The sequence below is a fragment of the Leucoraja erinacea genome, chromosome 28 (genome assembly GCF_028641065.1).
Source record: "Leucoraja erinacea ecotype New England chromosome 28, Leri_hhj_1, whole genome shotgun sequence".
Lineage (NCBI taxonomy): Eukaryota > Metazoa > Chordata > Chondrichthyes > Rajiformes > Rajidae > Leucoraja > Leucoraja erinaceus.
Window position 1 is genome coordinate 10,500,538 of NC_073404.1, and position 23,267 is coordinate 10,523,804.

The following is a 23,267-nucleotide window of genomic DNA, read 5'->3' on the forward strand; positions in this document are numbered from 1 at the left end:
AACCATATTTACAAACTATTTTAATTTTGATTTGCAGTTATTTAAGATATATAACAAATAAGATGACAATAAGAGAGAACATGGATGGATGTATTGTTTTCACATCCTCGGGATGTCCCAAAAATTAAATATGCAGTGTAAATACTTTTGTATGCAATCACTGTTGTTTATTTTGCATCTAGTGCCTGAATTAGCCTTTGGATTAAATAACCAGGTCAAGTGGGATCATTTGGTTAGCTCATGTAAACATTTTGCACAGCAAGTACTTGCAAAAGCAGCATTTCCATTGTTATGCTAAAATTCTAAGATGTTGGAAGTCATTGATTTATGCCACTAAATAATAATTTAATATTTTAGATTTGGGTAAGATCCTATAACCCATTCCCTGCCAGCTGCAGAGACCAATGTGATATTTCTGATCTATTCTCATTGCCTGTTGATAATCATTTCCTGATCACTCCTTACTGAGTGGGTGAATGCAAATTAAGTCAAATCAAATTTCATGTCAAATGCACAATAATGGTGAGGTACAGTGCAAATCCTGCTTGCATAGACTTCGACAATACATAAAAACATAAATTATACAAGACGGTGAAAAGTACAATTACAAAGTACAAAGTGCAAAAAACAATGGGAAAATAAGTCCATTGTAGTGCAAAAGGTGGCCTACAATGTTGTATTGCTGAGTGAGGATTAGAGTTGCAGGAAAGTAGTTGTTACAGAACCTGGTGGTGTAGGACTTCAGGTGTCTACCTCTTGCCTGATGGTGCCATTGAGCAGAGGGCATGGTCCAGATTGTGGGAATCTTTGAAGATAGATGCTATGTTCTTGCGACAACACCTCAGTTAGATGAATTTGATGTTGGGAAGAGCTGGGCCTGTGCTGAGTCCACAACTCTGTGCAGCCTCTAGTGGTCCTGTGCATTGGTTGCGGTGCCAGGCTCTAATGCCACCAGTCAGGATACGTTTTGATGTGTATTTGGAGAAGTTTGTTGAGTCTTTGGTGATGTGCTGAATCTCTTTAAATGCCTAATAAAGTAGAGGTGTTGCCATGCATTCGTCACGATTGCATCTATTTTCATCTAAAATGTTAACACCGAGGAATTTGAAGCTTATATCATTTAAAATTTGAAGATTATATATTATAAAATAGGTCTCTATTTTTAAGCAGTGTTTTGTTCTTTTCATTGCATACATTGAATGTTAAGGGATCCCTGAAAATGCCATCAGGAATAAATACTTAATGTCTGTATTCATCTGTTTAATTAATTAGAATGTTAACCCACTTTAAAATAAGGGGGTTAATACTGATTAAACGGCATAAACTATGCTTTGTGTTCATCTCTTATTATAAATAGTATATTTTTAACCTAAAAGGAAACTATATTCATTCTGAGATTTTGAGTCTTCCTGTTTTTGACAGTAAAATTTGTGTTTTTTTTCCTCTAAAGCTGTTGACGTCAGCATGCTGTGTTCACAAGATCTTCTGCGCCTGCTTCTCTCACTACAACCTGTGCTGCAGGATGCCATTCAAAAGAAACGAGCAGTCAGGTCATGGGAGAGCATACAGCATGTCCAAGGGCCTCTAACCTGGCAACAGTTCCACAAATTGGCTGGGCGGGGTTCTTATGGTAAAATACCTTTAACTTGCTACCATTGGTTGCAGATTAATTGTGACATGTTAATGCAAGTTGTTGTTGTTGTGTTATTCATTTTACAATATTTAACTCCATCGTGAAATCATGATTACCAATAGCATTTTGAACATATGGCAATTTTTATTGCAGCAACATATCTCAAGGTGCTTAGACATTATTGTGTAAAATTTGACATTGAACTATTAGATCATATATTGTGCGGTCCAAATACTTGATCAAAGAAGTGGATGTTAAAGGAGGAAAGGGAGAGTGAGTGGTTTAGGGGAGATTTCTACAGTTTAGGGCCTCGCATAGAATCATGCTTAAATGAATAATTAAATTTTGGGATGATCAAGAAATCAAAATTTTGAGGACTATCGTGATGCTTAAGTAGTCTTATACGTTGACTCGGGACTTGGGATCGAGGGTAACTTGCCTCCACTCTGCTATTTTGATTCTACTGTGACTGTGGGAACTTTTAGACTCTTGTACGGATGGGGCAGGAGGTGTCTGCTCAGGCCAGTGAGGTAAGGTAATGCACTCCTGTTATCCTGGGCTCCAAATGCGTAGACTTGATCCCAATATCATTCTGAATGCTCCTTTTTATTTTGAGCTTCACGGGCCAGGGATTTCCAGAAGTTGCTATATAAGCACAAACTGTTATTGCTAATTTCCAGGAGTAGATGAGTGTGTTGCATTTTCCTATAGAGGCTATGAACACATCCTTGAATCTTTTCCTTTTTCCGATGAAATGCAGTGTATGTTTTGGGGAGTTTGTTGTAGTGGATGTGAATGATGCGGGCTGTTCATTAGAACTGACTGAGTGTGTTTTGGCTTAAGCACTGTGATTGTTGGCTTAACGAGATGTTTGATTGCTTATCGTTCAAGTGGATTTGAAGGATTTTATGGAGAGAATGATGGTATCTGCAATGCATTGATGTCCTATTGCATGTAGTCCAGTGAGGCAAGGATTATCTACTGCCCAGTAGACCACAGAAATGTCATACAAGTTTGAGCTTATGATCTGCAAACAGCTCTTTCCTCAATTGACCAGTAGCTCCACAGACCCAGTGGTGAATTTCATCATTGATGTCAGCCAATGGACCAGGGATCAAAGGACCAGGGTGGAATGGAGAGTTGATTTCTAGCAAAAAGTAATTACAGGTAGTTCTGCTATCATGAGATAGTTGCCTTCCTAGAAAGGTCGTTTTAAAAGCTAGAAGTTTATTTTCTGTACCTACAAACGACAAATATTAAAGACTGTATGTTACATTGTTTAATAAAGTGTCAGTAGAAGTAATTGGATTATCAATTTCAGTGGCCACCTATGGTGATAATGATACACTGTATTTTTAAGAAACAATTGTGTCTATTTACTGTGGGGAAGTTACACAGAAACAATTCTTTTCCTACAGTTTATTTCTCCAAGCCAGCTGTTTTTTCTGCTTGTCAATTTCCAAAGCAACTCTTAAGCGGCTTTCTAATTCCCAATGAAACTCATGTTACCACCAATTTGGCCTGTGTAATATAAGTGACGTTCCCTAGTTGATCAATTGTGATAGTTGATACAATATCCGTTATGGAAAAACTTGTTATATCAGAACTACCTGAATTGAGTTTTCTGATAGCCTGATCACCTGATATGTAGTTTTTCAGGGGGGAATTTGCATTTTTCTTTTTACAATTTTAGTTAGTTTAGATTAGAGATACAGCCTGGAAACAGCCCCTTCAGCCTACCAAGTCCACGGTGATCACCTGTTCACACCAGTTCTATGTTATCCCTTTTTTTCATCCACTCCCTACACACCAGGACCAATTGACAGAGGCCAATTAACAAGCCCGCACGTCTTTGGGGAAACCAGTGCACCCAGAGTAAACCGATGCAGTCACAGGGGGAACACACAAACTCCCCACAGACAGCACTTGAAGTCAGGATCGAACCCGAGTCTCTGGCACTGTGAGGCATCAGCTCTACCAGCGACGCCACTTTGTCGCACACGTAAAATTAAACTGGTAATGTGCAATGCCTAACGAAAAGCTTGAAGCAAATATTAAGTTATTCCTTTACACAATATATGTATGCAATTATCTTTTGAAATTTAAAGTGATAGATTAAACCTCTAATACCTACTCTGTATTTTTGATGCACCAAAGCAGTACAATATGTTGTTTATATATTTATTTACTATACACACAAACGTTTCCAAACACATGTCATTAGAAGCAATGATGAATGGAAAATTAAATTCTGTTGTACCTCTGCAAATTTGGTTACCTCATAAATAGCTGGTTTCAGATCAGGATTTGTAGTTTCAAGATTTCCCTTGCTTTTCCTTGTTGTGGGTACATACTGTTTAAGTTTTCATCAATTTTGTCTAGTATGCATTGCAGGCAACTTAGTCTCTTTCAAGTTTTAAGCAGAGGGTGAAGTCCCAGATTATTTGAAACATATTTGAACACATCCGTGGAAATGGCAGATGGCAATTTTAACTCTTGATTATTATCATGTATGTGGTTACAAAGTCTGTGGCAGAGGCATTTTAGAGGACCTGAAGGGTGAAGAGCTGATGAATTCTATTAAATTGAGATGTTATTCTTTATTGTAATTAATTCAGATTGATTGCAGCTTTAGAGCAGATATATTTTGGTTCTCTTAAATGTTAATGATCAAATTCTGGAATTTAAACAGTTGTGCCATCGGCCTTTGTCCTGTCCCTTCCCACCTACATCTGGGACAACTTGCATACCCCCTCCACCATTTTGACAATTTCTAATTCCCTGGCCTGTACCACCTTATCTTCACTGTGGATAAATCTCCACCCCCCCATCAGGAAGTCCTAACACTCTCCTCTTCTTTCTGCATCAAAGATTCAACCCTTTCCCTTCCACAAACATGTTTGTCCACCTAACAGAACTTGGTCTTACTCTGAATAAATTCTCTTTTGAATGCTCTCACGTCGTACAAAACACAGTTGTGGCCTTGGGCATTCACGTTGGTCTATCTTTTTGACTACAAAGGACAGCCTTTTTTCCTTCTCTGGTACAATTCCCAAAGTCTTCCTCCGTTATGTCAGTTACTGTATTGGTGTTGCTTCCTGCATGGGTGCAGAACTCGTCGATTTTATCACCTTCACTACTCCCATCTGGTTCTCTAATACACTTGGGCCATTTCTAATGCTTCTCCCCCTTTTCTAAATGCCCGTCCTCTCAAGAGATAAAACTATCCATTGATATTAATACAAACCCACTGATTTTCCCCAAGTACCTGAACTCTATCTCTTCATAGTTTTTGTGTAAGGATGCCATCACTTTCTCTCATTTTCACTGTCTCTGTTGCATCTACATTCAAAATTACTCGTTCCAATATAGACGTGGCTTCCCCAGCACAGCAGATGATAGAGCCCTCTCATATTACTTCAATTTCCTGGAATTCTGTTTTCTCCCCTCCCCTGCATTTTCTGAACAGAATTGAATTCCCCTGGTCCTATCATTTCACATTTCAAGCGTTTTGCACATCATCCATCATCATCATTACCACTGAAAAACGCTCACCTCTAGTTATATCTTCCCTTCCCCTCCCGTTTCTGCCTTTTACCAGGATGACTCTCTCCATGGCTGCCTGGTCTGCTCATTCCTCCTCAACCCCTCACCCTTTCCCCTCTAAGCACAGGAGGTGCCACACTTGCTCTTGCACCCCTCTACCCCTACTATTCAGCGACCTAATCAGCCTTTCTGGGTGTCCCAAAGATTCTTGTACACGTCTTCCTATCCTCATCTACTGCATTTGCTTGTCCTGATGTGGTCTTCTATACATTGGTGATACTAGACAACTGGTTTGCAGAGCACCTGTACTCTGCAATGGCCATCCGTAGCTCTTGTCTGCATGCCATTTCAATGCCCATTCCTTCCCAGCCCCACACTGATCTGTCCATCCTCTACTTTCTTCACTGCCAGAATGAGATCAAACACAAATCAGAAAAAGCAACACCCCAGATTCCACCTGAGTAGTCTACCCCAATGGCATGAACACCAAATTTAGCTATTTCAGGTATTCCTTCTCTCCTATTGTCCCTTCTTTCTCTCTATCCAATCTATCTCTGGTCCTTTTTTAATTCATTTTCTCATATCCCTATCCTCCACCTTCCCCGTCCATCCCCCTACACCCACACTCTTTATGCATCCATTCCCCTTCTCCATGTGGTTCCATCTGGTCTTCTCTCCCGTAGTGGTCCCTGTTATTGCCATCTTTATCAGATTTCAGCACTTGTATCACCCACTAGCCGCTACCTCCACTTGCACACTCCTCTTCCTCCTCCCTCCGACCCAAGAAGTTGCTCCTTCTGCCCCTTATTTTTCCTTCTCTGCTTCTCTCTATTACCCACCTACAGCTGCCTTCCAAATCCACTCCTCTCCCTCCCCCACCTAGCTGCTTCAACCTCTCATCCCTTGATTCACCTCTCACCACCTTTCTTCTTCATAGTAGCTCTCTTCCCTCTACACTCTCAGTCCTCTTTGTCACAATTCCTTTCCCACCCACAGATGCTGTTTGACCCTTGTTCTTCTAACGGTTTGATTTTGGTTCCAGATTAAAGCATCTGTACTTTTGTGTCTGAGGGAGACACTCTTTTGGAGTTAGGACAGGGATGAAGCTTAGGTTAGATATGGTTTGGTGGATGAAGGCGAGACGTGCATGCAGCTGAAAGGACGGTCCAGTTTTTTGTAGCATGAATAATATTCAGACCGTGGTTGGTTGCACTAACCTGGCTAATGCTTATGAATCTTAAAGTCAGAGGTTTGCTTTTGATACTGGATTGTTAGCTGTGTCTTTCCCAATATTGCAACCACATTTGTGTTATAGAAATGATATTGAGTCTGAGAATTTCTTCCTTTTTAAAATCAATTCATTTTGATTAATCTGTGTTCCAATTATCATGGAATGTGATAGATGTTGTAATAATAAGGATCTGCATTTGTAGTGTATTTTAGGATGCTCAAAAGCACTTTGCAGCGAGTAAATTGTTTTGAAGTTAATCATGTTTGGCAATGAGCACGTTTGTGCACGTCAGGGCCCGAAAATAATAACAAAATAACCACCAGTTAATAATTTGCAATAAAAGAAAAATCCAGAGTTCAGGTGAGCTCAATTGCTCCTTTAAAAACGGCATCAATTTTTTTAAACCGTAGCCCCCTAGAGTTTAGAGAGAGCTTTGTTAAGCACTCCATCTAAGTCCTGATTTCTAATTTCTGCAGTGAAATGTCTGCATAGATTATGAATTGAAAACTGTGGGGTGGATTTTGAACTGACACCTCTGACTTGCCAAACTTGAACTAAGTTCATTTCTATGCCGATCATACAATATTATGATCTAAATGCTTTAGCATGAGCTGTTTTAGTATATGATCATTTGTAAGCAATTATGGTAACTGATCCATCTCAACATATTTCGAAACAAAAGGGTAAACGACTATATTGTGTTTGAAAAATAAATTGGCTGAAAGCCAAAATAATTGCCCACGTGATCACATGGAAAAGATTCTGGGATTCTTGTGTGTTTGAAAGAAGCCTTATTCAAAGTCCAGCAATAGCACGTTCTGTAGTGTTGTTAAAAAAGCCTTGATGTAGTGCACATGTCAACAGGAGTATTGCTGAGTATTGCATGGATAAGATGTCAATAAGAGTATTACATGGCAGTCCTGGTGAGCTCATGCTTCCTGGACCTGGAATACCAAATGGTGAAGTGCCATCCCTACTACCTGCCATGGGAATTCACCGCAGCTATCCTGACAGCAGTCTACATCCCTTCCCATGATGTCAAGCTTGCGGTGAATAAACTGTACTCCGTCATGGGACAAAATATCCCGAAGCCGTGGCCTTTATAATCAGCAGTTTCAATCCAGCCAACCTCGAGCATACCACCAAAATACTATCAGCATGTTTCTTGTCCGACCAGGGGCCAGAACATTCAAACGATCTTGAGCACTGCAAGAAATCTTGCTATGATCTTCGTAAAGCCATCAGGAATGCCAAGAGACACTACTAGGAAAAACATGAGTCCCAGCATAACCACTCAGACATCTGTCAACTGCGGCAAGTCTGAATGCTATAATGGGTGACAAATCGAGATGAGACAACATCACTGGTGATAGTGCAGCCCACCCTGATGAACTTAATGCGTTCTATGCTTACTTTGAGCAGAAGGGAAACAGGGCGATGACATCCATCCTGCAAGGCTTGAGTGTGCCTGTTTACCAGGTTACTGTTGCAGAAGTTAGATCGGTCTTCCTGAGGGTGAAACCACAGAAAACAACTGGCCCTGGTGGAGTCCCTGGCCATGTCCTGAGGAGCTGCACGGACCACCTAGCGGGAGTCTTCATGGACATCTTCAATCTCTCCCTACTCCATTCTGAGGTACCTACCTGCTTCAAGAAGATCACTGTCATCCTCGAGCCAAAGAAAAGCAAGATCTCTTGCTTAATGACTACCATCCAGTGGCCTTGACATCCACCACCATGAAGTGCTTTGAGAAGCTGGTTATGGCACACATTAACTCCAGCCTACCAAACAGCCTTGATCCACTACAGTTTGTTTACCGGCACAGCAGGTCCATGGCTGATGCTATCACCCTTGGCTTATGCTCATCCTTGGAACACCTGGATAAGAAGGGCATCTACGTCTGATTCCAATTCCATTATTTTTCAATACCATTATTCCTACCAAGCTCCTCGCCAGTCATGGAGCAATGACTCTGCACACCTCTCTATGATTGGATCCTCGACTTCCTGACCAACCGACCACAATCTGTATAATCGGTGACAAATCATCCTCTGCGAAAATTCTTAAAACTGGTGCCCGCAAGGATGTGTTCTCAGCCCCCTACTATATGCCCTAACCACTTATGACTGTGCAGCCAAATACCAATCCAACTAGACTTACAAATTTGCAGATTACATCATGGTAGTGAGTTGGATAATGAATAATGACAAGATGGAATACAGAAAGGAGATTAAGAACCTTGTAACTTGGTGCCAAGACAACAAAGCAGAGGAAACTAGTGATTGGCTTCAGGAAGTGAAGCAGTAAATACGCCCCAGTAAACATTGAATGCGCCAAAATAAAGATGGTCAAAAGCGTCAAGTTCCACAAAATAAACATCAGCAGTAATTTGTCCTGGACCAGGCACCTCGAAGTTACGATCAAGAAAGCACTTAGAAGGCTTAGGAAGTTCGGCATGCCCTCAACAACCCTCACTAACTGCGACAGATGTGCTGTCGAAAGCATTTTATTGGGATGCATCAGAGCCTGGTTTGGGAACAGTTCCGTCCAAAACTGCAAGAAATTACAGAATGTTGTGGACGTAGCCCAGACCATCACACAATCAACATGCCTTCCATTGACTCTATCTGCACTTCACGCAGCCTTAACAAGGCTACCAGTATTATCAAAGACCAGTCCCCCCCCCTCCGGTCATTTCCTCTTCTCCCCTCTCCAATTACGTGTGCAGAAGTTTGAAAACACATACCTCCAGATTCAGGGAGTTTCTTCCAAGTTGCTATGAGGCAACTGAACAGTTCTCTCGTCATCTAGAGTGCAGTCCTGACTCCCTTATCTACCCCATTGGAACTATCTTTAATCTGACTTTTTTGGACTATTATGTTATATCTTGCACTAAATGTTGTACCCTTATCCTTTACCTGTGCTCTGTGGACGGACTGATGGTATTCATGTATAATCTCCTTTGACAGGATAGTATGCAAACAAATGCTTGTCACTGTACCTCAATACCGTGACAATAATAACAAACTAAACTAATGGGCTCCTTCCTCACACAGGTACAGACGAGTCTCCAGAGCCATTACCCATCCCAACATTTATGTTGGGCTATGAATGTGATTTTCTGGTGTTATCTCCATTTGCATTGCCATATTGGGAAAAATTACTCCTTGAACCATACGGATCACAGAGGGATATTGGGTATGTGGTGGTATGTCCAGAAAATGAAGCGCTTTTAAATGGAGCAAGGAGTTTTTTTCGTGACCTCAGTGCAGTCTATGAGGTAAGTCATAATTTATGCATCTATCTATATATTACTAAAACTCTCATCGTGTTTATTTAGATGTATGTCTGAAACGACGCTCAATCTCCGATATATTCCATTTCGTGAGATTTCGCTTTTCTTTCTAAGTATCCGATCCTGAAAATCAAATATGCCAAATTTCACGGTAAACGATTTAGTGCTACACATTTTTGCAAGAGAGGAACACCTTTTCACTGCACAGGCAGGGGAGGGCTGCAATTGAGGGAGGCAGGTCCTGTGGTGTTACATTTGGCAACAATTTTGTTCAGATTGATGGTACATTTTGGTTGGGGGACACAGTCAGCACATTTTTCTAGTTTATATAAAACTCAAATCAGTCCCCTGCCGCCGTACGGCGTCCGCCGCGCGTTTTTCCAACCGCTCTCTGCACTGGCAGTTTTTTCCAGCTAGAGATGACATCACAATGGTGATTGTAGCCCATGTCAAATGCTACAATGTTTCTAAACAGGCTTCTGAGTTTACATCAGCTTTAGCACAGTGTAATTGCATGAACTTTTTTGCAATCTTACATTTGGGAACAATGAGGAGACGGGTGCATGGTGAATATTGGGTTGGGGGAATGACACCATTGGGGGAGCGACCCAACGGGTCTGCACAGTTGGGGCTATGATGCTGCGAGTGGTGGAATATTGCTTTGCCAGGTACACGGCGCTACAATTTTTGCTTTGTCCTGGGGTGTTTTCACAATTTTTGTTCAGGTTACATTTTACAAGTCATCACATGGGGCAGTTACCAGCTATGGGGGATCAGCCCTGTCCGTCGAATATTGCGTTGGGGGACAATGAGGGATGGTGAATTGGGGAGGCGGCCTGCACAGTTGGGGCTATGGCTGAGTGGTGGAATATTGCTTTGGAGGAACGGGTTGTTGGGGGACCAGGCCTCCCGTGGTACAGGGACCCAATGGGTCCCACTTGGTCTAGTATGTATCTAAATATTTAAAAGCTAAATTCCTTTTGCCTCTTAAGTTGATAAAATGGTTTGAAAATAAACCTCACTGGAAAATTGTGGCTGAAATTATTAAAAATGTTGTTTAAAATGTAGTCCTGCAGACTTGGGCAGCACAGGCCCATTTCAAAATTGCATCCTGATGGCATCATGAAAGTGGGGACCAAAGCAGCCTTGAAAATTGCAGAGCAGCCCATAAATGATTGGTTCTCTCAGCACTGTGTGAACGCTAGCAGTGAAGCATTTTCCAAACTGAAGCTTTACGCTCAAATGTGCAGACATGATCTAGGTGAGTACTTGTAACTAAACACGGCATTATAATTTTTTTTGTCAGATTAATTTAAAGTGGACTATTATCTTGATTACCTTTCCATATGGTCCTATTGTCTAATTTCTGTTAGATTCTGTTCGAATCAGATAAAATATTGAAAATTCCAATTTATTTATTGAATTCAGTTTAGAGATACAGCTTGGAAACAGGCCCCTCAACCCACCGAGTCCACGCCGACCAGTGATCCCCATACACTAACACCATCCTACACAATAGGGACAATTTACAATCTTTACCAAAGCTGTAAACCTGTACAACTTTGGAATGCGGGAGGAAACTGGGGCAGCCGGGGGAAAACCCTTGCAGTCAAAGGGAGAATGTACAAACCCATAGTCAGGATCGAACCTGGGTCTCTGACGCTGTAAGGCAGCAACTCTACTGCGGCGCCATTGTGCGGCCCCTTTGCAAATGATACAGATTTCATAGTAGTCATTGGCTGTTCACCATTGCTATCTTGTACAGAAACGATTTAGGACCTGGTTTCCACTCTTCTTGTGCAGCTTATTAAGTTTTGGGAATGTGTTAACATCAGGAAGTTAATATTTACAAAACAAAATTCTGGTTAGGACATTTATCAAAAAATCTTGACCTCAAAGTTAAACAGAATTTATCGTTATTTTTTTTTTAAGGATTCTGGCAGATGTGTATGTTCCCAGCATTTTTTACTTTTATATTCTGAGTTGTGCTGATTAGTGTTTGAGATTTAAAATTAATGTTTTTATTGATTTTATGCATTGTGTAAGGAGCTTACAAATATGCTCAATCTTTTACCAAAGACATATCTTTTTATTTCAGGCCCATATCTTGCTGGTCAAACACTGGACAGTTCTTTGTTGTCACAACCCAACCCTGTTTCCCCACCCACTCGGTCCACTACTTCTTTGACTCCATTACAGAATTCTACTGGGGCTCCATCTGCTGCAGCCTCCAACTCCACTCCTGTACCTGCCAGTACTTTAACAAACACTGCTGTAGCCTCCACAGTCGCTACTGCCACTTCGAGTGTGCCCTTGGCCAGCGCATCATCAGCTGTGAAACAGTCTTCCTCCTTTTCATCATTTGTACATTTGAACAACTCGTCCAGCGCTGTGACAACACAGGGATCAAACTCCCAGAGTGGACAACTATCCCAGCAGATTACTGGAATGTCTACTGACTCAGCAACAGTTGGAGCAGGGCAGCAGCATCAGGATCCTCCAGAGAGGTGAGAGAGCTGGCATTTAAAAATATTCATATTACGCTGCAGCCAATTTCACATACAAATGTTTGTGAGATTTTTTATTACTTTGGAGTGCAAACCAGATTATATCAAAGTTATTTTCTATCCTGATCCAAAAATTTCGACGAACATCTTTCATGTACAAAATGGTGCATTTCAGATTTAGCAGGCTTAATCCCCCTCCCCTTAATTATAGAATACAACTCGCATTCTACTATAGTTCAAGGTAAATATTATTTAATTTTCAGTGCCTGGGCATGTCTGGCAAAACCAGCATTTATTGCCTATCACTAACTCCCACCCGAGAAGGTACCCTCCCTGTTGTTGGGTCAAGTATTCTAGAATTTAGACCCAGTGACGATATTGAAGGAAGATAAATTTCCTAATCGGGATGGTGTGCGGCATGAGAATCTAAACCACCTCCACTTGTCATTCATGACGTTACCATTGCCAAGTCCAGCATTATTAACATAGGGAATCATCCTTGACCAGAAATGCAATTGAACCAGTCACATGCAGAGTCCTCCATAATGTTTTGGACAAAGACCCATCATTAATTTATTTGCCTCTGTACTCCACAATTTGAGGTTTGTAAAAGATTAAATCATATGTGGTTAAAGTGCACAGATTTTATTAAAGGGTATTTTTATACATTTTGGTTTCACCATGCAGAAATTACTGCTGTGTTTATACATAGTCCCCACATTTCAGGGCACCATAATGTTTGTAACACATGGCTTCACAGGTGTTTGTAATTGCTCGTGTGTTTAAATGCCTCCTTAACACAGGTATAAGAGAGCTCTCAGCAACTAGTCTTTCCACCAATCTTTCCATCACCATTGGAAACTTTTATTGCTGTTTATCAACACAAGGACCAATATTGTGCCAATGAAAGTCAAAAAAGCCATTATGAGACTGAGAAACAAGAATAAAACGGTTAGAGACATCAGCCAAACCTTAGGCTTACCAAAATCAATTGTTGGAACATCATTAAGAAGAAAGAGAGCACTGGTGAGCTTACTAATCGCAAAGGGACTGGCAGGCCGAGGAAGACCTCCACAGCTGATGACAGAAGAATTCTCTCTATAATAAAGAAAAATCCCCAAACACCTGTCCGATAGATCAGAAACACTCTTCAGGAGTCAGGTGTGGATTTGTCAATGACCATTGTCCGTGGAAGACTTCATGAACAGAAATACCGAGGCTCCACTACTGCAAGGTGCAAACCACTAGTTAGCCGCAAAAATAGGATGGCCGGGTTACAGTTTGCCATGAAGTACTTAAATAAGCAATCACAGTTCTGGAAAAAGGACTTGTGGACAGATGAGACGAAGATTAACATATCAGAGCGATGGTACGAGCAATGTATGGAGGAGAGAAGGAACTGCCCAAGATTCAAAGCATACCACCTCATCTGTGAAACACGGTGGTGGGGGTGTTATGGCCTGGGCATGTATGGTTGCTGAAGATACTGGCTCATTTATCTTCATTGATGAAGGACTTTTTCAAAGCTAAAAAATGGCCAATTCTTGAGTGGCCAATCACCCGATCTGAACCCAAATGAGCATGACTTTTATATGCTGAAGAGAAAACTGAAGGGGACTAGACCCCAAAACAAGCATAAGCTAAAGATGACTGCAATACAGGCCTGGCAGTGCATCACCAGAGAAGACACCCAGCAACTGGTGATGTCCATGAATCACAGACTTCAAGCAGTTATTGCATGCAAAGGATATGCAACAAAATGCGAAACATGACTACTTTGATTTACATCAGTGGTCGGAAACCTTGTCTGCCTGCGGGCCGGGACGCATGTCTGTGAGCGGATGTCGGGCCACATCTATCCCGTGTACACATGACCCCGCCCCCATCCCGCGTGGATGGCAGGCATCAAATCACGTGTTCACATAGATTCCGCCCTTTCGAGGATACCACCCATTGACCTCTAGTTACAGGCTCTCACGAACATGGCGCACCTCTAGTTACAGGCTCTCACGAACATGGCGCACCTACGGACCATTGCCTTGGCTCTGTCCTGAAGGCGATGGTTCAAATACTCACACTCACTCGTCCCCGGCCTATTGACAACTCTGATCCCGACAGTGGAGCCCAGACACAGAAGGTGCGCGCCCGTGCTGGCAGCTTTGCGCAGGAAACGGTACAGCCAGAGCTCAGCAGCGCTCAGCGGCTCTGCCATTACGGCCGCCAGCGCAGGCCTCCTTGCGTCCTTGCGTTATCGCGCCTGGGTGCCGCGGCCTCGGGAGGTAACGGAGATGATGGAACTCAGTGGGCCAGATAATTACCGGGGAAAAACCCGCCTGCGGGCCGGATGATTTCGGGTTATGGGCCGTAGGTTGCCGACCCCTGATTTACATGACATTGCTGTGTCCCAAACATTATGGTGCCCTGAAATGGGGAACTATGTATAAATAGTGCTGTAATTTCTACATGGTGAAACCAAAATGTCTAAAAATATCCTTTATTAAAATCTGACAATGTGCACTTTAACCACATGTGATTTTTGTCTATTAGAAATCTAAAATCGTGGAGTACAGAGGCAAATAAATAAAGGATGGATCTTTGTCCTAAGCATTATGGAGGGCACTGTACATATCTTTGTTTCTGAGAGCAGGACATTGGCTTATCCGACAATGATCCTATCCTCAGCTCTTGACATCCCAAAGCATTTCCATCATCAACAAGGCATAAGTCAGGAGTGTAATATAATGCAGAGCTGTTCTCAGTTCTCAGTAACACCAGAGTTTGGAAATTTTATTTTCCTTGTGCTTTTGTTAGTTACAGATAGTTGGTAACAGTTAGTAACAGTCATGGAAAAAATGCTGAAATAAATCTTAAAAGAGCCGTACATTTTTTAAAGTATCCCTTTTGTATAATTCGTACTCCTCTTTTACCAAAGGCTGTGCCTGTTTCACAGATCTAAGAAAATGTAAAACATCCAATTGGTATATAAAAGCCATTTTGAGCTAGAGCCTGAAGTTATAGATCCTCTAACTTGAGCAGTTCTTTTGCCATTATAATTGGATGGTGGATAAATTAGCTCAGCGTGGTACATAGCCCTGTTTTTAATGCACTTTATCAAATAAAAATCACAACTGTAGTCCAGACTTTTTGACAGCAAGTCGATTAGAATGGGATGAATCAGAAGAGGAATGAGTAATCCTGTCCTGGTTTTGCTTGTACTGATGTGTAATAGGAAATCACTTTTTCATGTGTTTTTGTTGGCTCTCACTGATCAGCACCCAAAATACAAGGTTATTGTAGAATACAGAAAGTAATCTGTGCAGTTGATATAATCAGTGAGCAACCATTAATAATAGGTTACTAGATTCTCATCAGAGAATTAGAATATTGGCTTTAGCTGGCAATTCAGATCATCGCTGAATCATTGAATGTTTGAATGCTTTGTTTTGTTACAGTGCCCTCGTTGGCTTACTGATTCATAATTCATGTTTTGTATTCCCTCTTGGGGATAGGGATATTTTTTTCCTTTTTGAATTGAGAAGTTGGAGATGAAATTGCTGTCTTAATTTCATCATAAAATTGTTAATTAATGTCTACTAAATGAACCACCAAAGCAATAAATATCTTTCAGACAGGACTTTAAACCTCAACATGCCATGGTTTAATAAGAAGAATCTCCCAAAAATGGTTAAATATTTTACACGGACAATGGGGAATGACAAGAATGTCAGAATATAACTTGCATGCAATTGTGGATAATATAAATGAGGCCTGGTGGATACAAGTCTTTGTATATCCATGACTGAGAATGTGCTTTGGGTGGCCAAAGGAAGGAGAAAATCGGATTTAATAAAAAATATATATTTTTCATTTGGAAATAATTAATTATTTTGTAGGTATCAGCAATACCGGCTTGTGTAAAGCGTGAAACGTCCTTTACCCGCTGTCAGTCATGTGATTGGTTACAGTCCCAATCAAAGAAGAAAGTCTTCTGAGATATTGATTTTTCTGTAACTGATATCTGGCAGTGACTGAATGACAATGCTATTTAGGATATACATAATGATGATATTTTGTATGAAAACATATTTCTGCCGTGAACCGGATGAAGACGGGCTAAATTGATTGCTCTTGGGATTTTCCTATTCTTCTTTCTCTTTTTTCCTTAATTGTGAATTTAAACTTACGTCATGGAAGGAATGGCAATTGGCTTTTCTAATATTTCCTTGCAACTTAGAAAACCCCATACTGCCCATGATGCATGCTGGCTGTCAGCGTATTTTAATCATTCCATCCCCAATTTATTTCCCTGTAAACTATTCTCTAAGCTGCCTGTCAACTCTCCTCTGATTCTTCATTCACCATTTATATAGCTAATTAACCTATTAACTGGCACATCTATCGAATCTGGGAGGAAACTGAACTGCTCAGAGGGGCATTTGCATGAATGTAAGGGTAATGTGCAAACTCTACCCAGTTAGCACCCAAGATCAAACCTGGGTCACTTATGTACCAGTAGTAATAAATGCTCTGCCATTATGTCTCTCATTCACCACTATGTCATCCTTTGTATTAATAACAGAGGCATCTTGGTTAATGACATGCAGTTATTTTGCTGATTTTGCTTCCTTTTTTGTTTGCATTTGCAGCACCATGGAAAGAGATAAAATCGGGGTCCCAACTGATGGGGAATCACATGCTATCACGTACCCACCATCTATTGTTGTATACATTGTGGATCCTTTTACGTATAATACGGAAGATGACAGTTCATCGTCTTCAAATGTTTGGGCACTCGGGCTATTACGTTGCTACTTGGAAATGATTAATATCTTACCCCAGAACATCAAAAATGCAATATCTGTACAGGTGGGTGGTGTTCTTTAAGATGTAATACTGACTAGAAGGGAAACTGATGCGCTGTGATTTACAATGTAAATGGTTTGTTTCATATTCTTGCAGACTTTAGCAGGCAAACCATAACGTTTTTTTCCATGATTGGGAGCTGCTTGTAATGTACTATCATTTCAAACCAAACCAAACCTTCTGTAGGACCATACCACTGCATTTGATAGTGTTTATATCACGTTTAGTTTAATTTTGAGATACAGCATGGAAACGGGCCCTTCAGTCTATTGAGTCCAATGCAGCCATTGGTCATCTGTTCACACTCGTTCTATGTTACCCCATTTTCTCATCTACTCCCTACACACCAGGGGCAATTTACAGAGGCCAATTAATGTACCCTCGTTTTTTTGAGACGTGGGAGGAAACCAGATCACTCAGGAAACACATGCGGTCACAGGGAGAACGTGCAAACTCCTCATGCGGTATCAGAGGTCAGGATTGAAGGAGCCTGAAGTGCCTCTGGCACTATGAGGCAGCAGCTCTACCAGCTGTGCCACTATGCTGCATAAATGTGTTTGAGGAGTGTAAATTATTTGTAATTCAAAGATTATCTAATGTGAGTGAATATATAAAGATATCTTTGGAGCACTAGGTATACTTGATTACAGCAAGGAAAAAATTGGGGAGTATATTTACTCTTGTGCTCCCTTATCATGACCTGAACAGAATCAAATTGTTTGTAAATATTTGCTATTACTCACCTGGCCTATCACTTTTTTAGGTTGTGTGGGATGAAAAGATTTCCCAATTTTGTTTCCAATGCCTCATACTAATTTTTAGCAGTGCAGCAACAAATTAATCAGGTTCCTGGTAAAATTGAAGTCATCTGCAGTTCTTTGTGTCTTCATTTGTGATGCTTGTGTAGTCAGTGATGCCTTAAGAATGCTTTGAAAGTTGCTAGGTTTAATTAGGCTGGAAATGTTTGGGGTGGGCAACTTGAACTGTTTTTTTTAAGCTTGTATACACACAATCGGCATGATTTGATCTTCTGCAGTGCAAAATCTGAACAAAATCATGTGTTTGTGCATTTGTGACCAAACTCCTTTTGTGCCAAGAGCAAGCTGGTCTGGGGCCAACAGAGTATCTGATTCTTGTTTTTGTTCGTGAGATTCTGAATGTTTTATTAAGAATTTAATAATTTTTGTGTTGTTTGAAGCAAATAGTCAGTCTAATTGTTCATGCAAAGTGTTTTCATTTGCCCTTTGGGATGGGTGGAAATGGGAGCATTGTATTAAGTAACCTGTGCTTTGGTGACATTCCTATGTTGTGGCATGCAACAAAGGAAATGAGATGGATTGCTAGACTCGGTTAAGTAATCTGGCAGGTTACCAATTGAAAATGTGATTTCTTAGATGGAGAGAGGGGAGGTTTTCTCATGCCAACCATGTTCACTTAGCAGTAGCAGATGCTAAGAGCATCCACAATCCGAAATTGGAAAGTGTTCTACTTTCATAAGAATGTAAGCAACAGAAGCCCCAAGTACCAGGTCTGATTCAATCAGATCATGGCTCAGCACCACTTCACTGCACCAATACCAGTTTGCTTGTTCCTTAATATTTAAAAATCTATTAATTTCCAGTGTACTCCAGAAGAAATCTAACCAAAGCACTTAGTGTCCAGTTGTTTTCTCCTTTCTATTGCAACTACCTAGTTGTCAATACATATATTTTATTAGTTTAGTTTAGAGATACAGCCTGGAAACAGGCCCTTCAGCCCATCGAGTCCGCGCCGACCAGTGATCCCTGCACACCAACACTCCCTGACACACACTAGGGATAATTTACAATTTTACCAAGCCAATTAACCTACAAACCTATACGTCTTTGGAGTGTAGGCGGAAACCAGATCACCCAGAGGTAAACCCACGCAGATCATGGGGAGAACATACAAACTCTGTAAAGACAGCATCCGTAGTCAGGATCGCACCCAGGTCCCTGGCGCGATAAGCAGCAACTCTGCCGCTGTGCCACCCGTGTTTAGCCAGAAAGTTTCTCTTAATCTTGACATCCCTTTGCTCATCCACTATTCCCAACTTTACACCAATTAAAATATGTGGAATCCTTTTTAGATTCAGGAAGGCAACCTCTTTGTTAAAATCCATTTGCTTCACTCATCAGTGTCTGTGCAATTTCATTATTTTGTTTCTGCTACCTAATATAGCACTAATTTTTATTCCATTGTCAAAAATCATCACATTCTTTGTGTTATACAAATCAATTGTGAGGATTGAGTAACTACTCACCCGGCATAGAATTCTTGTGGGACATTACTTACCAGGGGAAGAAAGAGAAAGATGAATTGGATGAATTTGATTCTGATTGTAATCCAGTGATCAGTGCTGTATAGACCGAGTGGACTTGTAATGACTTCGGTCTTTTTGCTTTTCCTCCGTTCCCTGCTCCTGACAATTGCAGGCTGTTGCATTTGCAGTTTATACATAGCCATTTAAACAGGAAACAAGATGATTCCCTGTAATGCTGATCGCCAATCCAGTGAAACGTTTGATCTGTTTGAGCTTTGTTATTATTCTCCAGAATATTGTACATTTGGAATATAATGGTGTCTTGAAGGATTTCTTGGGATTCCGAAATGTTATGAATTGTTTTCAAAGTTTAAACATGTTTATAAAGTGAGAATTAGTTCATAGTCCTTTTGGCACTACTATCTATTCCCAAGTGGAAATTTAAAAAAAATAGTGCCCTGGCATTGCTCTTGTATATTGGTGGATCAGTATTATGAAACCTAACTGTTCTGGTAAAAGAATAGACCAGTATACTTTTTTCAGGCTGGAACTACACTGTGTATTTGATTAAGATTTACTACAATTTTCTGGAAATTGAATCTTGATTTACTTACAGATTTTTCTATCCTTTTATTCTCAGATTGTTCCATGTCAGTATCTTTTGCAACCTGTGAAAAATGATGATCGACACCTCTATTCCCAGCACCTTAAATCATTGGCATTTTCTGTGTTCACGCAATGTCGGAGATCCTTGCCACCTTCCACCTATGTCAAAGCACTGACTGGTTTTGGCCCAGGACTGGCCTTAGACAGCACCTTAAAGAGTCCAGATGTAAGTAATGTGTCTGACTATTTTATTAAAAACATACTTCATTGAAAGTTCTGCACATACCATTGGAGTCTGTTGCAATTCTGGTTAGCTCCAGGGGAAATGCCACTGATGGTACAATAATAACTTTGTCTGTTTGCTTTCTTGAGCTCTAAATTGAATGTGCTGCTTCTATAATTCTTCCACCAGGCAGCAAGAAATGGACGTGTTACATATTTCCATTGGTCCCGATTGGCAAGCATCCAATTAAACTTGTGCCTGGCAATTTTGTGGTGCCTAGCTTAACTTGCAGAACCTTTATCAAAATCACCATATATCAGAAACACATGGACATTTTTGATATACAAATAATTAAGAACAGATTTAAGCCACTCGCCCCCGCTGCCATATCTGTTTATAACGCTGACTCCACATTCCTGTCCACCAATGATAACCTTTCACCTTATGAATTAAATATCCTACTGTCTCTGACTTAAAAGCATTTAGAGGCTCCGCTTCCACCATTCCACAAGGAAGAGAATTCCAAGGACTCACAACTCTGAGAGAAAATGCTTAGCCTCACTTCTGCCTAAATGGCAAAACCCTTTATTTTTAAACAATGACTGTCAAAGCATAACACATTTTTGCGTCCTGTTTCACTCTTGGTAATTTCCTGTTAGTCTTATGATTACTTCTGCACTACTCTTTACAAATCATGTCTTGGAGCTTTTCAATCTCACCACCTGGACAACAAAGCTTTATTACGCTTCTTTCCAAAATGGACAGTTTGTATTTTGCCAGTAATGCTCCTAATGTCAGGTCTGTGCTTACTCACCTAACTTATCTACATACCAATGAGGCCTTCGTATGTTCACTTCACAGATTATTTTCCTACTTATCATTGGTACTTTTGGCAGCCATACCTTTGATCCTTTCATCCAAATCTGAGAAAACTTGAGGCAGTAGCACCGAGACACTACTCATTACATCTAGAAAAATACACATTTTTGCTACTTTTTGTTTACTGTAGCCAACCAATCATCATTGCCTGCTACACCAGAATGTTAACTGATGCCATCATTTTATTTTCCAATGATCTTCATCGAAAGTCTTGTGGCAATCTAAGTATAATATGTCCTATATTTTCCCTTCATCCATAGCATATGTAACAAGTTAAATATGCCAATAAATTAGTCGAGTGTGATTTTCCTTTCATGAAACCACATTGACAGCTTTCTAACATCTGCATTCTTTTGCCTCCAAAATAACTCTCCCTGATTTCTGAACCTTATCAAGCAGAAATCAGATAGCATCAATTTATTTTGAAGTGTTTCAAGTATTTGTAAGGATTGCTGTTGCACCATATCCGTAATAGAAAGCAGAAAATAACACCACTTACCTTTGTGGTTAGGATATGTGGCAAGAATCCACGTGTTTTGCTCATCACCCAGTGGCATGAGTTTGAATCTTATTACAGTTGCTGGGGAGTTTAAATTCAAATAATTAAACAGAATCATAGGATTGTTATGGTGAGGAGGAGATGGCAGCCCCCTATAGTGCAATCTGTTCTGTCATGCTATCCTGCTCTTTCCCCATGGCCCTGTAAATTACTTTTTCTCAAGTTTATTTCTGTTTCCCTTTGACAGTTTTGACTGACTTGAATTCACTTCTTAACATTATGATAGAAATGGGGTCAAAAAAAGGCTAGTTGTACAGTTAGATCATTGTGAAGATCCATTTGGTTCACCAATCTTCAGGGAGGGAAATCTGATATACCTAACCCAGTCTGTTCTATATGGGACACCAGACCCACCAATGTGTTTTACTTGCAATTGCTTCCCCAGTTTAGAATGCACTTATGGATGGACAATCACATCACAAACTATAAATGGATAGCTTAAAAATCTGTGTCTCAGATGTGGAAGCATAGTAGGACATTCAGTATTATCATGAATAATTATTCATTTCAGTACCCTGCTCCATCTATCAACTGACGTCCTTTGAAGCCGTTAACAGTAAGAAATATATCTAACAACTTCTTGAGTTCATAGAATGACTGGGCCACTTTTGCCTTTTTGTGGTAGAGAATTCTTCAGATGTTACATTCTGTTGATTCTAAACGGCATGCGCCACATTCTGAGGCTGACACTCTTGACTCCCAGCCATGGGAACATCCTTTCTGAATCTAGCCTGTGTGCTGCATTTAAGATTTTACTCCAAGATCGTATTTTAAGCTGCAAAACTCTCATGAATGCAAGCATAATTGAGCCTATTTTTCTTTGTATACTCATAGTGCCTTTCCAGGAAATAGCTTGAAAGCCTTCATTACACACCCTAGATGGCAAGACATCCTTGCTGCTCTGTTCCAATCTTCTTGCAGTGAAGGGTTTTGTAATCGTGCGCCAATCAACTGGTCACAGTTTTTCCTGACATCTTCAACTTCACGCTTCAATAGACTCCAGTCCCCATCTGCTTCAAGAAAACCACCATTACCATTCCACAAAAAATAGTGATCTTTCTCAGTGATAACCACTCATTAGCTTTAACATCGACCATGATGAAATAATTTGATAGACTTGAAATTGACGTTATTTACACCAGCTTTCCAGACAATCTAGACCTTGCAAATCACGTAAAAGAAAAATAGGCTCCCGGGGAACCCATCTCTCTTGCCTTAGATTCCGTTTTGGACAATAAGTACACTAATGTCATTCTTTGATCCTCAACACTGCTGCCTCTGAGGGTTGTATGCTCATTCTTTCCTCTAATCCTCCACACCCATGACTGTGTGGCCAAATAGAAGGCCAACGTTATCTTTAAATTCGCCAATGATACCACCGTTGTTGGCCGGATCAGCAACCAGGAGAGGGGTAGTTGAGGAAAGAGATTGTGAACATGGTGTCAGAACAATGATCTAGCATTTAACGTCAGCAAGAGTAAAGAGTTGATTATTGACCAAAGGAAGTGGGTGAACACAACCCGGTCCTCATTAACGGAGCTCCTATAGGGATGGCCTGCAGCTTAATGTTCCTCAGCATCCATATTGCTATTGATCTGACGTCATGAAAGAACACCAGCATATTAGTTTTAAAGTCATATG

General features: G+C 40.6%; 1 protein-coding gene across 2 annotated transcripts in view; it reads left to right on the forward strand.

The window, feature by feature from the left end:
• Window positions 1–23,267, forward strand: part of med13a (mediator complex subunit 13a) — a 156,549-nt gene that overhangs the window by 114,826 nt on the left and 18,456 nt on the right. For both annotated transcript variants that reach the window (XM_055657698.1, XM_055657699.1), the window contains exons 18-23: window positions 1,451–1,630; window positions 9,467–9,690; window positions 10,774–10,966; window positions 11,804–12,212; window positions 16,859–17,078; window positions 20,000–20,191. In XM_055657698.1, the coding sequence (XP_055513673.1) occupies window positions 1,451–1,630; window positions 9,467–9,690; window positions 10,774–10,966; window positions 11,804–12,212; window positions 16,859–17,078; window positions 20,000–20,191 (1,418 nt within the window). The remainder of the gene's footprint in view (window positions 1–1,450; window positions 1,631–9,466; window positions 9,691–10,773; window positions 10,967–11,803; window positions 12,213–16,858; window positions 17,079–19,999; window positions 20,192–23,267) is intronic.